The sequence below is a fragment of the Delphinapterus leucas genome, chromosome 1, assembly GCF_059928025.1.
Source record: "Delphinapterus leucas isolate spDelLeu-1000000601 "Yukka" chromosome 1, BTC_Dleu_Yukka2, whole genome shotgun sequence".
In the NCBI taxonomy this organism is placed as follows: domain Eukaryota; kingdom Metazoa; phylum Chordata; class Mammalia; order Artiodactyla; family Monodontidae; genus Delphinapterus; species Delphinapterus leucas.
Window position 1 is genome coordinate 129942948 of NC_143129.1, and position 15367 is coordinate 129958314.

The 15367-nt window shown below is 34.3% G+C and overlaps 1 protein-coding gene across 2 annotated transcripts in view; it reads left to right on the forward strand.

Annotated features, from left to right (window-relative positions):
• ANKRD13C (ankyrin repeat domain 13C) overlaps window positions 1-15367 on the forward strand; it is a 78438-nt gene that overhangs the window by 50953 nt on the left and 12118 nt on the right. For both annotated transcript variants that reach the window (XM_022581102.3, XM_089921116.1), the window contains 3 exons: window positions 4207-4338; window positions 7498-7659; window positions 15092-15171. In XM_022581102.3, coding sequence (XP_022436810.1) covers window positions 4207-4338; window positions 7498-7659; window positions 15092-15171 — 374 coding nt within the window. The remainder of the gene's footprint in view (window positions 1-4206; window positions 4339-7497; window positions 7660-15091; window positions 15172-15367) is intronic.

The following is a 15367-nucleotide window of genomic DNA, read 5'->3' on the forward strand; positions in this document are numbered from 1 at the left end:
CCAAATATTTTTGATCCCTGGTTGGTTGAATCTGCAGATGCGGAACCTGCAGTTATGGAGAGCAAACTGTATATCAATTACTATCATATATTAAGCATTAAATGCCAGCATACTGGAACTATAAATACTTTAAAGCTTTTATTAAATCCTTAAAATAACCTGTCTAAATAGTACCATCTCTATTTTATAGATGAAAATATTGAGGCTTATAAATGTTAAAAGATATCGCTAAGATCACACAGCTAGTATGCAAGATGGATTGGAAAAGGGAGAGAATGGAAGGGGGGAAAATATGTGTTTTATGGTTATAGGCATACTTCGCTTCATTGCACGTCACAGATATTGCGTTTTTTACAAATTGAAGGTCTGTGGCAACCCTGTGTTGAGCAAGTCTATTGGTGCCATTTTTCCAACAGCATTTGCTTACTTTGTGTCTCTGTGTCACATTTTGGTAATTCTCGAAATATTTTGACTCCTCTACCAGCAAACAGATTATGACTTGCTGAAGGTTCAGATGATGGTTAGCATTTTTTAGCAATGAAGTTTTGTGTTTTTTTTAAAATTTATTTTTTGGCTGCTTTGGGTCTTCGTTGCTGTGTGTGGGCTTTCTCTAGTTGCGGCAAGCCAGGGCTACTCTTTGTTGCCAGTGCATGGGCTTCTCATTGCAGTGACTTCTCTTGTTGCGGAGTGCAGTCTCTAGGCACACAAGCTTCAGTAGTTGTGGCACACGGGCTCAGTAGTTGTGGCTCAACGGCTCTAGAGCACAGGCTCAGTAGTTGTGGCGCACGGGCTTGGTTGCTCTGCAGCATGTGGCATCTTCCTGGGCCAGGGATCAAACCTGTGTCCCCTGCATTGGCAGGCAGATCTTAACCACTGTGCCACCAGGGAAGTCCCAGCAATAAAGTATTTTTAAATTAAGGTATGTACCTTGTTTTTTTAAGCATGATGCTATTGCACACTGAACAGACTACAGTACAGAGTAAATGATGGTGGTGCCACAGATAGAATTGGGGCATTTGGAAAAGGAAACAGGTTTGGGGTTTTAGATGACCTTCATATTGGATCTGTTGCTAAAATCAGTGTGTTAGTTTCAACCTTCTCTTTATATAGACTTCTCTGAAGTATTTGCTATTATCGGTAACTCAGTTCTTAAAATTTGCATTTCCTTGTGACTTGACCTTGATCATTAGATGTTCTTTTCCCATATCTCCTTCTTACTCTCTTTTGCCTGTTTCCTTTTCTATGCTCACTTCTTGAATATTGATATGCGCTTGATGTTCTCATTTTTACAAATTGCCAGAATAATCTCCTCCATTCCCACAGCTCTCACTACCTCTTATCAGTTGATAGTTCACAAGTATATATTTGTAACTCAGATCTTCTGAGTGGGGACCTAGCTATTTAAATGCCTAATGGATATCCTGTGTGTCTCTTAGGTACCTCAAAACTTAGCTTATTTAAGACTTAACTCATTATTTTCCCTTTAAGGTGCCCGTTCTCCCATTTTCTTTCCTTTGGTGATTGATATCATTCTCTGTTCAGCGAGAAAAATTGGAGGTTTTTTTTGACATCTTTTCTTGTATTCTCACGTTTCCTAATTAGAGAACATGTGTGGTTATTCTTGTCTCCCTCATGTCTTATAATTATCCCTTTTTTATTCATGCTGTTATTGCCATAATTTAGATATTCATTATGTCAACTGGACTGTCACAAAAGTCTCATAAACTACTTAAGTCTCAAAAACCACTTAAAACTATTGGGATCTTCCTGGCCCCCTTCTTGTCTGCTTTTAAATTATTTCACATATTGGAGATAGGTTGAACATTGAAAACAAATTCATGACACTTGTCTTCCTTAAAGACACTTTAAAAGTTCCCTATTGCCTGAAGAATGAAATCCAAGTTCCTTAGCATGCCATGGTTCCTTCTGTGACCTGGCTTTTGTTCATTTTTCCAGCCTTTTTCTTACCCTGTTATCATAGATACCTTCATGCTGAACTCTTTACAATTTTTTCCAGGCTATTTAGTGTTTCATTCCTTTGTTCATATTGTTTCCAATTCTGGGGATACCCTTCTTCTTGTACCCTCACCCTGGTGGGGCACCTACTTAGTGTTACTTCCTCATCTGCCAAGTGACCATTGTTTTCTTGATGTTCTCACTAATGTGGTACCATAGAGCTTCTAATGCTCTTTTTGTCTATATGGCTTTCTTCTTTTTTGGGGCTAAGCTTCTCAGAGGTTTGGGGTTCTTTTAGTTGTGGTCTCTGGTACCTAATACAGCATCAGTACATTCTAGTTAGGGTTTGGCAGAATCTTTCTGCAAAGGGAGAGAGTCAGTATTTTAGATATTTAAATATATTTGCAGGTCATATGGTCTCTGTCACAACTGCTCACTTCTGCTGTTATTAACATAAAAGCCACCATAGACAATATATAAATGAATGAGTATGGCTGTATTCTAATAAAATTTTACTTGAAAAGCAGATGGTGGACTGGATTTGACTGCTGGACATAGTTTGCTGACCCTTATTCTAGACTCTCATATATGTACTAAATAATTCGAATTCTTATGTTTTAAATAACAACAGGATAGCTAACTGGGCAATAGATGAGTTGGAAAGATAGTAGTAAAAGAGAAGCCAGAGGTTAAGGCTAGTAGTGTAAGTATTAGCTGATGTTATAGTATCAATGAGATCACCAGTGGTCTGGTATTTAGGGTATATGTGTGTGTATTTTATGTCTAAAAGAATACAGAAATGCTAGATTTTGAGCAATAATCCTCAGGGCAGGGAATACTTGTTTTTTATCCTAATATGTATACATAAGTAATAATTGTTCATTAAATGTTTGTTGAATGAATGTAATTAACAACAGGTCTTTTTCAATGATGTGGTTAGGAGATAGTCTATGATTTACAGAAGAGTTATGTTTCAAAAGTTTATTTGAAATTGGGATGTTTGAAACTTAAGGCAAATTTCTTCATAGGTAGTGTTGTATATAGTGTTGTTCCCAAGCTAGTACATAAAATCCTAATTGATTTGTAATATATTTACATCATGATGGTTAACAGTTCTGTACAATCTATGCCAGTCAAAATTTCTCTTTAGGAAATTGTGTTCAGAATTAGTTTGGGTTACCAGGAATACATTTTCACCTGTTACAGCCTTAGCATTAATGTCAAGATATTCTATCCCTCACTTGTAAGGGTGAAGGAAATGGGCTATATCTGGGTGAAAGCTTGTGGTGACGAATAGAAAATGGGCCTCCTGGGAATCTAGAAATCAGGAGGTAGGGAAAATAGAGCCTCTACTTATTGGAAACCTTATGGATGGTTCTCATTCTCCAGTCAACTCTCTAGGTTCTACCTTTTTTCTCCCTCTTTTCTTCGGATTCTGGGGTCCTAAATGTCAGAGAATCTCTCTTGGCCTATTCTATTTAGAATAGAGCCTCATCTAATACCTACTCATTTACTCTTCTGTACCTGGTCTCTTAGTTTTCTGTCCCTGAAACAAGCACAAAGCTTTCTCTTTTAAAAAATAATTATCGATCAATTATTTTATGCCAGCACTGGGGAATATGTTGAAGCAAGGCTGCTAATTGAGTTTGGAAATTATGAGTTGATATTTATGGATTTCTTTTCTTTCTATAAGGTGTATAGAGAAGATCCCATGTGGCCTCCTTTCCTTTTTTCCTTCCTTATCACCTCTCTCCTTTCCTCCTTCCCTTCCTTCCTTCCACTTAAAACTATTGGGAAAGAAAGGCTCATAGTGGTGGGTCTTTAGATTAAAAAGAACTAAAGTAAGATTCATCTATACTTAAAGAAAACAAAACCTTCTTACAGGCATTTTGTCTCAGACGTGTCTTCTTAATTCTTAAAGTAATCTTTTACAATTACTCTGCATACTTTGTACTTCTGTAATGGGTAATCTAGTATTGTTTCCATTACATATCTGGAAGAGTGTGAGTACCCTTTTTATGTGTCCTGTATTTTTAGATTCATAATTAGTTATAATTCTAACTTATTTAGTTATATGAAGTTTACACTTCTGTAATTGTTTTTAGAGTAACTAGCACTTCACATTTTTTTAGAATTGGTCCTTTTTGTTTTTTGAAATCTGTAACGTTTTAATTGTTGACATTTTCATATGTGGCGCTAAAAACCTCTGAAAACCTAGATTCTTATATTTACCTTTTGCCCCCACCCCAGGAATCAGAGATGGAAACAGAAGAAGAGGTTGACATTTTAATGAGTAGCGATATTTACTCTGCAACTTTATCAACCAAATCAATTTCTTTCACGCGTGCCCAAACAGGATGGCTTTTTCGGGAAGATAAAACAGTATGTGCAAATTGAGATTTTTACACTTTAAAAATTGTTTAGTATTTAATGTTGCCAAAATAATGTGATGGAAATACAGGTAGAAAGAAGTATCTTACTTACTTGTTTTCAAGTAGTTTATTCTCTTCTCTTTGAACCCAAATAGGGAATTATATTGGTTGGTTACAGAGTTGGAAGATAGGAGAAGCCAGGAGAGAAAGTTTAGTTCATTTGAATTTTATGTTGAAAAATATTCTTGTTGTTTGTTGCCTTGTTATTATACAGGGAACAATGTCTTCACATGGTTCCATTATATTTCTAATGCTTTATTTCTTAGGAAGACCACAAAGAAGCATATACTTTTAAATTCATTTCTCTGGACCTTTTTTCTTTCTTCTTTTAGAATTTTAAACTATTTACTTACCCAGTATCTGTCCCTCAGTATTCCATATATTTGACTAAAATTAAATAAGCTTACATTTCTACAACACTGTAATTAAATTAAATCTCAGTGGCGGTTTCCCCATTAGTGAATTGTAAATTCTTTCCATAATTCCCATTTCATCTGTCAGCAAGAGGTTATATAATATATAATATTTCAAATATAATATGTTCAAAATATATTCAAACATTTTTTAGTTGCATGTATGAAGAAGCATCTTATAAAATTTTAAAGTCAAGGATAAGTAACACATTAGGTAAGGGCCAAGATTTTAAGAATTCTATTTATCTTTTATTACACACAGTAGAAATGAATATATCCTCATTAGAAAGACAAAAATAGCCTGTAATAGTCAGGGTTCTTTGAGAAACAAAATCAGTAGGAGTTCTGTATCTCTCTGTGTATGTGTATATATCTGCATATAGATGTATATATACCTATAGACAGAAGGAGAGAAGGATGAGGGAGAGATTGATTTATTTTAAGGATAGCTTGTGTGAATGTAGAGGCTGGTAAGTCTGAAATTTTTAGAGCAGTCTAGCAGGCTGGAAATTCAGGGGAGAGTTGATATGGTCTTGAGTTTGAAATCTGCAGGCTAGAATCTCAGGCAGGGTTTATGTGTTGCAGTCTTGAGGCAGAATTGCTTTTCCTTTGGGAAACCTTAGTCTTTGCTCTTAAGGCCTACATTTGATTGGATATGGCCTTTCCATATTATGGAGGGTAATCTGCTTTACTTCAAGTCTGCTGATGTAAATTTTAATTAATCTAAAAAATGCCTTCGTGGAATTCCCTGGTGGTCCAGTGGTTAGGACTCAGTGCTTTCACCACTGTGGCCTGGGTTCAATCCCTCGTTGGGGAACTAAGATCCTGCAAGCTGTACAGCACAGCCAAAACAAACAAAAAGCCTTTGTAGCAACATCTAGACTGGTGTTTGATTGAACAGTTGGACATCATAGTCTAGGCAAACTGACATAAAATTAACCACCACACAGTCTTACACATAAAGCTGAAAAATCTCCCTTGACCACTACTCACAATCCCAGAGTCCTTTGCAGAAGGTTATCCAGCTGTATATCCCCCAGACCTTTCTTTATGCTTTATGTACATAAATATCTATCTATTTATGATTGATAGGTTTATTTTTCATAAAGTGTCATTTTATCTATTGTTTTGCAACTTTTTTTCCCCCAATGTCTTAGAAGTGTTTTCTTTTCAGTAGTATTACTTCATTCTTTTTAGCAACTGCACAGTATTCCATAGTATGGATATGTTGTAATTTATTTATCCAGTCTCTTATTTTTGGACATTTAGATGGACACACATTTGTGTCCAGTTTTCTCCCACTATAAATGATGTTATGTTTACTATCCTTTTACATGCCTTTGCATTGTCTTTTATAGATAGCAAGAAATGGAATGGCTGGATTATGGGGAATATACATTTACATTTTTTTATTGATATGATTTATTTTTAATAAATGCTTTTTCATTATAAGATTTCAAAAATTGATCATTATCACTTGAGTGTTTCCCAACCACAGAAAAATTCTCACTGTGAGATCTAGGTTCATCAATTTTCCTCTCTAAGCCTATTTGGCAACAAGTACCATTATAGGATTCCCAGTTGTGAGATCCTACATTGCAATCCATTTGTTGGCTTGAAGTCTTATTTGTTTGTACTCTGTTCTTCTGGACAGCATTAGAAGGATCACTTCAAGAGAAGATAAAAATTGAAGCTGCTGTTCATCTAGTGCTACTGCTAAGCAGCTCAAAGCTCTTGAAGAGTGTCTAGGTGATCTTCTTAAATCTTTGACAGGTAAGGAGGGAGTCAGTAATGCTTATGGTTCCCATTTTGTAGGTAGAAACAGGTACAGAATGCCTTGCTTTCTAATGACTGGTAAGGAAGCCACCAAAAGCAAGGTGGAAATGGAAGCAACAATAAACACTTAGTTTTGGAATGCCAGAAAACAGCAGCAAGAGGAGAGCAAGTGATCTGCATGCAGGTAGAAATGGGAAGCTTATTTTCAGTAGTTACTGATCATGTTTTTTGAGGTAAGGTATTTCAAACACTGACCACCTGTGGGTCTGGAAAAAGGTGAAGGTTAATGTTGAAGGAGCCCTCTTTTCTTGATGTCATTTTAATCCATTTGAGTTTCCCTATCCCCAATCCATAATATAAATACATAATTATATTGATGAGCAAAACTACTTGTTTGTTCTCCCTTTGTTGAAAGAAGCAAGCAACTGTAACTTGAAGTTTGGGCCTGTTAGAGAATATTGGAACAGGTAATTAATTTTAGTTGTACTAGAAATTTTTATTTCTTTTTATTCCATTTTTTTCTATCTATAAAATGGGAACATTAATTATCCCTGACCCCTCCTTGTAACTCATGATACTTGACTATTAGCTAAATTAAGTTGTCAGATAGTTTTGTGCTACTTGGGAGTAGATTCTAAAGGAATACTATGTGTTGTTTTTACTTACACTTAATTCATTTGCAGATTAACTACCATACATCTTGTGTGTTTTAAATTTTCCTTTACAAATTTGAAATGTGTAATTTTATGTATTTTTTAGCTAATAGAATGTATAAGATAATTTGATAATTTCAAGTACCAGAGGAATATTTTATTTACATCTAAATGTTATATGTTTATGAAGAAACTGTGTATTACTTCGAAACTTTAAAAAAATCTAAGATAAACTTTATTATTTTGAAATATTTGATTTTGCTTTAGGAAAGGGTAGGAAACTTTTTGGCCGACTTTTATCTGGTGAATGGACTTGTTTTAGAATCAAGAAAAAGAAGAGAACATCTCAGTGAAGAAGATATTCTTCGAAATAAAGCCATTATGGAGAGTTTGAGTAAAGGTGGAAACATAATGGAGCAGAATTTTGAGGTATAACTTTTACTTTTCTTAATTTATAATGTTCTAAAGAGAGAGGGGGTAGACTTCATTCCTGGCATTCAGTGAGTTTATATAAGTATGCTCATAGGTTTTGTTTACCATGTATCACCTTTTATTTTTCTGTGATACAGTCTTTGGTGATTTTTTGTGAACCTGTTTTTGATCTTTGAGTCTTCACTAATAAGTAGATTAAAATCGTTTTGTAAGCATGAAACCTGGTGTTAATTTTTAATCCATGTCCCTTTGCATATATTTTTTTTTTTTTTCCTACTTCACCAACTGAAATCTGCTGCTGCTGTGAAGACCTGGCTAAAAATCTACCTACTTTATGAAGTCATTTCTAGCCTATACCTTCCCATAATTTTTTTATTCAGTATGTATTTATTGAAAACATGGTACATGCAAAGAATTGTGTGACAGTAGGAAAAGGGGAGGGAAATCATGGAACTACATAGCTATATGAGACAAGGTAACTTGGCTCTATAATCTTATTTCCCTAGTAAGATGAATTGGAGGGTTTCTTAAATTTTTTTTTATTTTAACAATTTTAGACTTTAAAACCAGAAAAAAAATGATTCCCAAATGTTAACATTTTTTATAGCAGTGTTTTTTAGGATTGGGACCCTTTAGTGGATTATGAATTCAATTTGTGGGCTGTGACCCCCACTTTTTTTTTTTTTGAAGTAGAATCTAAATTCAGATAATAAGGAAAAACTAGAGCACATAGTATGGGTCCTTATTACTTTATGAAACAATAGTGTCAGGGGTGTATGTTGTGTCTACTTGCATATGTGTGACTGCTGGGTTATAGTGTAAAATGTGAGTCACAGTCAGAAAAAGATGAAAGGCTACTATGAGGAGACTTGAATTCCTTGAATGTTTAGCCTCTCCCCTATGGTATTGTGCCAGATTGCATTTTCAGGATAGACAAACTTTTCAGAATAGTATGCCAGGTCTCAACTAATTCATGGTGATACCGTGTGTGCCAGCAAAATTATCTTAATGTTTAGAAAGTTTATGTGTTGAGTGAATCAACCATAGTCTAGTTAAGTGAGTATAGGATGTAAAGTGCTTAAGAATCCACATTAAATGTTTAAGTTAAAATTGTGATCCAGTTTAGTGTGATCGTGTCCCCTTCCTGCCAGATCCTCTTTGCAGTCCTCATTTTTCTTTTGTCCTTGGGTTAGAACCTCACTAGGCTTTATTTTCCAGAAACCTCCTGGTATTTGCTGATCTCTCCATCAGTAGGAGGTAATAGGATGTGATATGCTTAGGAAATAGAAATGGAGATGGATTGAAGAGAGGGAATGATGAGCCTAATCTTTTGACAGAGCTGTTACCCTTTCCCATTGTTAACCAGACATAAAGAACATTTCTTTGGACTATATTGTGATTTAAATTTTATAACAGTTCTTTTTTAAAAAATGATTTTGTTGTGGTGGTGCTTATTGCTACCTTTGTTTAATTTTGGCAGCAAACCATTTTGGGATGAGTACACAAATTTATTTTCTTTAGGGCAGAGGTTGTAACTTGATGCACTTGAATTGGTAAAGGGGTCTTTAAATGACATTTTAATCACGTATAGTTTGGCACGTTGAAATTAAAACATAGTTTAATCCCAGATGTCTATATAATAAAACAAAATAATATAAATTAAATAATTAAGCTTCTGACTTCTGATCACATCAAAGGAAGTAGTTCCTGGGCATTGTGTGAAGTATTTTTTCATATATCATCTCATTTAATTTTTAATTATCACAATGACCTAATGAGATAACTATCATTGCCCAATTGTATAGAAAGGAAAATGAGGTTTAAAGAAATTAATACATCTGAAGTCACAAAGCTATAAGTAGCAAAGATGGGTTTTGATTCTTGGACCCTTACCCCAAGTTCTTCTTGTTCTTGGTCTAAGTATATTGCTTCCCAGATTGCCTTTGTTAAAGTCTCTTCTTTGTGTGTAACCAGATTTTCAACACGTCTTAGCAATTCTTACAAAATATTGTGAAGCTGAAGTTGTAAAAGGAATGAGAGAACGTTGCTATTGGTAAAAGTAGTCAAAATCAGTATTGTGTTTTTTTTAATGATGTATAGAGAACACATTAGTAAAAAGCATGTTTTTGGCTTTGGAACATTATTGAAAATTTCAAGAACTTAGAAAATATGTGTGACTATTATGATTGTTTTCAAAAGACATGAAAATATTTTATATATATATATACATATATATATATGTATATATATATATATATATATTTTTGGCCATGTTGTGTGGCTTGTGGGATCTTAGTTCCCCAACCAGGGATTGAACCTGCACCCTTGGCAGTGAAAGCGTGGAATCCTAACTACTGGACCGCCAGGGAATTCCCGAAAATATTATATTTTAAAGCCACATTTTAATAGAATTTCAGTTCTTAAAAATGTATATCCTTTTCAGAATGCATTTATGTTCTTTATTCTAAATGAATAGCTTTTGAGTTTCTTTTTTTTTTCAGACAAATATTTGTTTTAATTTCTATAAGAAATAGCTTATAGGTAACACTTAGAAGTAATTATTTGCCTTTTAACTAGCTTTGCCATTTCTACTCCTTTTCCCTCTCCTTTCCAGACAGTTCTAATATTTAGTATATATTTTTGACAATATTTTTTATAGTAAAATTTAAGTGCTCAGAAATTCTTAAGTTATGGACACTTGCTCCTCCACTTTTGGTGCTTTTTTCCACTTTGTTCTAACCAATTATTGTTGGAGGGGGGAGTAATGCCCCATTTATACCTTAGACAGTCATTGATAAAAGCATTAATTGTATGCAAGCTATACATACAGAATATTGAGTTAAACTCTATTAGTGATTATGTACTTTTTTAATATATAAAATCAAAATAAGAATATATAGATATAAAATACATGAATGTGTTAAACTTCCAGAAAATTTTGCCATATAAAATATTAGAATTCAGCAAATCTAGCAATAAATCAAAACTATTTCTTATATGCTTCAAGAAAAACAGGCATTAAAAGTTTGCATTTAATTGTGTAGGAAAGGTTTGATTTCATTTTAGTTACAGAGCCTACTGACTTAGGGAAATAAGCTTAGAAAGCCATCTGGTGTCCTGTGGCAGCCTTCATGTCTTCCTGTTTCATTAGATAGTTATGGGAACAGTATAGTGGGAACACTGATGGGTTCAACTTTGAGTATCAGTATATAACAAAGGATCAATTAGAATAAACATAAACTAAGAAAGACCTTATTAAAATATAATAACTGATATTCATAATGATGAAGTAAAGTGCTCAGTGGAAGTTTAAATTCGATTCATTACAGTCTCTACTAAGATAGGGAATGTGTAATGTATAGTTTAGAAAGAATTCTATTGGAAATAGTAGAAACTGCTTAGAGAATTTTATTACCTGGAAAAATATACTTATATGACATGCCGCATTATCTAATCATGCCAGGAAAATGAGTCTTTACTATGATAATATATATATTATATATATATATATGATAATATATATGTGATTTAATATATATATATATAAGTTAATATATATATAATATATAAACACTCAGTTATAGCCAAATGTATATACAGGTATTAAATATATATAGGTATTAAATAGACTGGAAGCAAGAGTAGACAAAAGAGTAGACAATTTTAAGCAGTGCTCTGAAAGAGAAATTGACCATGATCTGCTTAGTTAGATAGATATTTGGGTGGAGGTGTGATTAACCTTTCTGGGTTGGAGCATCAGTGGTAAATTTTTTCAGTCATTTCTTCTGTTTGTTACACCTTCTGTTAGCTTGTCTGCCTTCTGCAGGATCACAAGACACTGTTTTACCTAATGTTTTGCCACAATATTTATGACAGTCACTACCTATTAAGCCCATTTGTCATTCTGTTAATAGCCATTGCCACATGCCATACTATTGTGTGTAGTATCACATTTTATATATCATATTTGGTATTGGTTATGATATAGTTTTGGCCGATTATAACAGTAACTTAAACAAGACAGGAGTTTATTTTTCTCTCATGGAAAAATCTGAGTTTATATGGTTTCTTTGTTCTGTGAGTTAATCTCAGACCTAGCCTTTTTTTTTTATTTTGGTCTTATTTCTCTACCATTTCTAGGATCTGGCCTTCATTCACATGGTATACAATGTTTTATTACCTGTTTAGCATTCCAGCCATTAGGAATGATAACTGCTAATAGTAATTAGGAAAGAGAGGACATGCCTGTTCTGTTTGAGTACCCAGTCAGAAGTTGCATACATCACTGCTCAAATCCCATTGGTTAGAACTTAGGTGTAACTAATTTAGCTAGCTGTAAAGATATCTAGAAGTCTTTAATCTAGGAAGTCATGTGTCCAGCCAAAAATTGGTAGGGAGGTTCTTTTACAACAAAGAACAGGAGATAGATTATTGATTGAGTAGACAATTAGTATTCTCTAATGTCTCATTGTTAGATACATACCTGATGCTTCAGTTACCACATAAACTAGTAACTGTCACCCAATATATACCTTCAATTCTGACCTCTTAATCACCAGATCTATAGTATTTTGCCTACCTCCACTTGGATAAACGTAGGTATCTAAGATTTAGTATGTTTAAATCTGATCAGTTTTTTCATTCTTCTTCTTTTCTCTGTCTTGAGTGGTAACACCATTATCTACTACCATTACCCAAACCAGCAATCTGAAATTTGTCCTTGGACTTCTTAGCTTTCCTTAACCTCTGTGTCTAATCGATTACAAAATCCTAAAGATCTCATGAATCTATTTCTTTTCTTCCATTTTGAAATAGCTTATCATTTCTCATTTGGATTACTGAGATAGCTTCCTAACTTACTCACTGCTACCAGAATGACCTCTCTGAAATAGATTGAACTATGTAAAGCCTCAATAACGAAATGTATAGAATATTTACTATGTGTCAGGCACTATTTTAAGTATTTTATGTTAACAAGCCAGTTTTATCCTTACAACGACCCTCTGAGGTTATGTAGTTGACTAAACTGAGACAAAAGAGGTTAAATAATTTGTCCAAAGTCAGCTAGTAATTGGCAAAGCCAAGATTTGGTCAGTCTGGCTCCAACGTTTGTGTTCTAAAACATTATATTGCTCAAAATATTCGTCCATTGCTTTCTGAGTAAAATACAATCTACTTAGTGCACAAAACCCTTTCAAACTACTTTTTCTCTTCTGTGTCTTGCCCTCTTACCTTGTACCTTGCTATTTTTCCTTCATGTATGCTACAGATGAAGGGAAAAATAGCACCACACTTGTAGTTTCCCAGTACAGCATGCTTTTTCTCACCATTGTACTTTTCTCAATGTCCTTCATTTGGTTATTTTGTTCTCTTTCTTTTAGACTTCTCCACCAGGAACCACCATTGCTGGCACATCTTTTTGGCTACCCCTATCTGGGTCAGAGAAACCTCTTCTCAGTGCTTTTATGCCATCCTCTTGATCCCTCTATCATAGCACACCCATCCTGGATTATAATTATCTACTTCCTGTGTGTATCTTTGTAAACTTCTCAAGGGCAGAACGTCATCTTTCATATTGCCTGATGCTCAAAAACTGTTAGTTTCCCTTCTTCCCCTATTCTTCTGTTGCTACTCAGAGATCATCAATGATTTCTAACCAACAAAATCTGTGGCCTTTTTTTCAGGCTTCTTTCCCTTTAAAGTCTTTGTTATGATATTGAAACAGCCTTTTCACTTCCATGATACTTGTCTTGCATCTTGTCATGATACTTGATACTTGTCTTGTATCTTGTCATGATACTTGATGCTATGTTTTTTTCTTTTCCCTTATTGATTAATATCTGGCTCCCTTCTGTCCTCTCCGCCCTCCGCCCGGCAAATCTGTGTAGTTTTTAGGACTCAGTCATCAGTCCTCTGTTTTATTACTTTTCATTTAGTTAGTCAGAGAATTCTTAAACCATTATCTCTAAATATGATTTCTCTCCTTTTCTTTTTGTTACTGCCCTCTAGGAACTTCCAAGTATAAAATAGTTACTATTATTTACTGAATCCTTTATACTGTGCTAGGCACTAAGATTTTCCATACACTATCTCCTTGAATTCTTAACTATGAGTTGGGTGGTCATATTCCCATTTTGCAGGTGAATTAAATTGACAATAATATAAATAACATGCCCCAATTCACACAACTACCAGGTAGTGGAGCTGGGTGGGATTCCAGTTCATTTTTGTGTCTTCAAAATCCTTGATTTTAACAACTCTAATATGCTGCCTATTAACATCTTAAACTCATTATATCCAAAACTATACTTCTCTGAATGGAACCTTCTCCCAGTGTTACTGTTCATTTTGTTATTTATGTGTCTTTCACTTATTGCCCTTTTGCTCTACAGTTTGTGTTGTTGGTTTTTCCTTAGCAATTTTCGATTTCTACTGCCACTCCCTTAGTTCTTTATTGCCAGTTCATCCTATTGTGATCCAAGCTCTTAGTTAACAAAGATGAGGTGTAAGTTTTAAATCTGATATGACCTTTACCACTGTTGCTGATCTCCCTTTTGAACTTTCCTCCCTAGTTCAAATCAATCTAGTGTTTTCACTGTTAATTCTCTCTGTCCAAAATATTCTTTTTATTTTCTTTTCATTTAAATTTGAGCCTCAATCCCCTAGTCTCGATTTATTGTCTATAGAAAACTGCTGTCTTTTCTGAACCCCTGTATTACTCAGTTTTTTGTAAGCTCATTTGATCTTTAATCATTTAATACTTTGTATTCCTGATTAACTATTCATGTTTGTATGTGTTTTTTCTTTCCAACTTTGAATTGTAAACTCTGTGAAGTCAGGATTAGTTTTTATACTTCTCTGTAGTTCCCACGTTCAGCATCTAGCATAATGCCAGGGACATTTTAGATGATTAAAACATCGAATGGGGCTTCCCTGGTGGCGCAGTGGTTAAGAATCTGCCTGACAATGCAGGGGACACAGGCCGTGCTCCACAACAAGAGAAGCCACCGTGGTGAGAGCCCGCGCACCGCAATGAAGAGTAGCCCCTGCTCACTGCAGCTAGAGAAAGCCCATGCACAGCAATGAAGACCCAACACAGCCAAAAATAAATAAATTAAAAACAAAACAGAACAAAAACAAACAAAAATAGACATTGAATGAATGGATTTTACTACTTTGACACTTTTTATTTGAGATTTAAAAAATGATAATAAATATTATTGGAGCTTAAATCACCATGGAAGTATCTCAGAATAACCTCTTAAAGCATTATATTGAAGAGATTAAGTAGATTATAGTTTATTGTATGTTTTAATTTTATATTTTAAAAAATATAATTTTCTTTTCTCCCTCCCTCTTCGTCTCTGTCTCTGTATCTCTCTTTCTTTCTCTCTCTCTCTCCCCCTCTCTGTTTGTTATTTTTTGGCAGCCAATTCGAAGACAGTCCCTTACCCCTCCTCCTCAGAACACTATTACATGGGAAGAATATATATCTTCTGAAAATGGAAAGTAAGTGTTGTTTTGTTTGTTTATATATTCTTTGGTTTTTAGAAAAATCTGTAAAAACATGAATATTTAGGCATAAAATTTTTTTTACAGAGAATCATTAGTATAGTTTCATCTGAAGCAGTTCTTTTTCCTTTTAAAAATATGGATGAAGGGGCTTCCCTGGTGGCACAGTGGTTGAGAGTCCGCCTGCTGATGC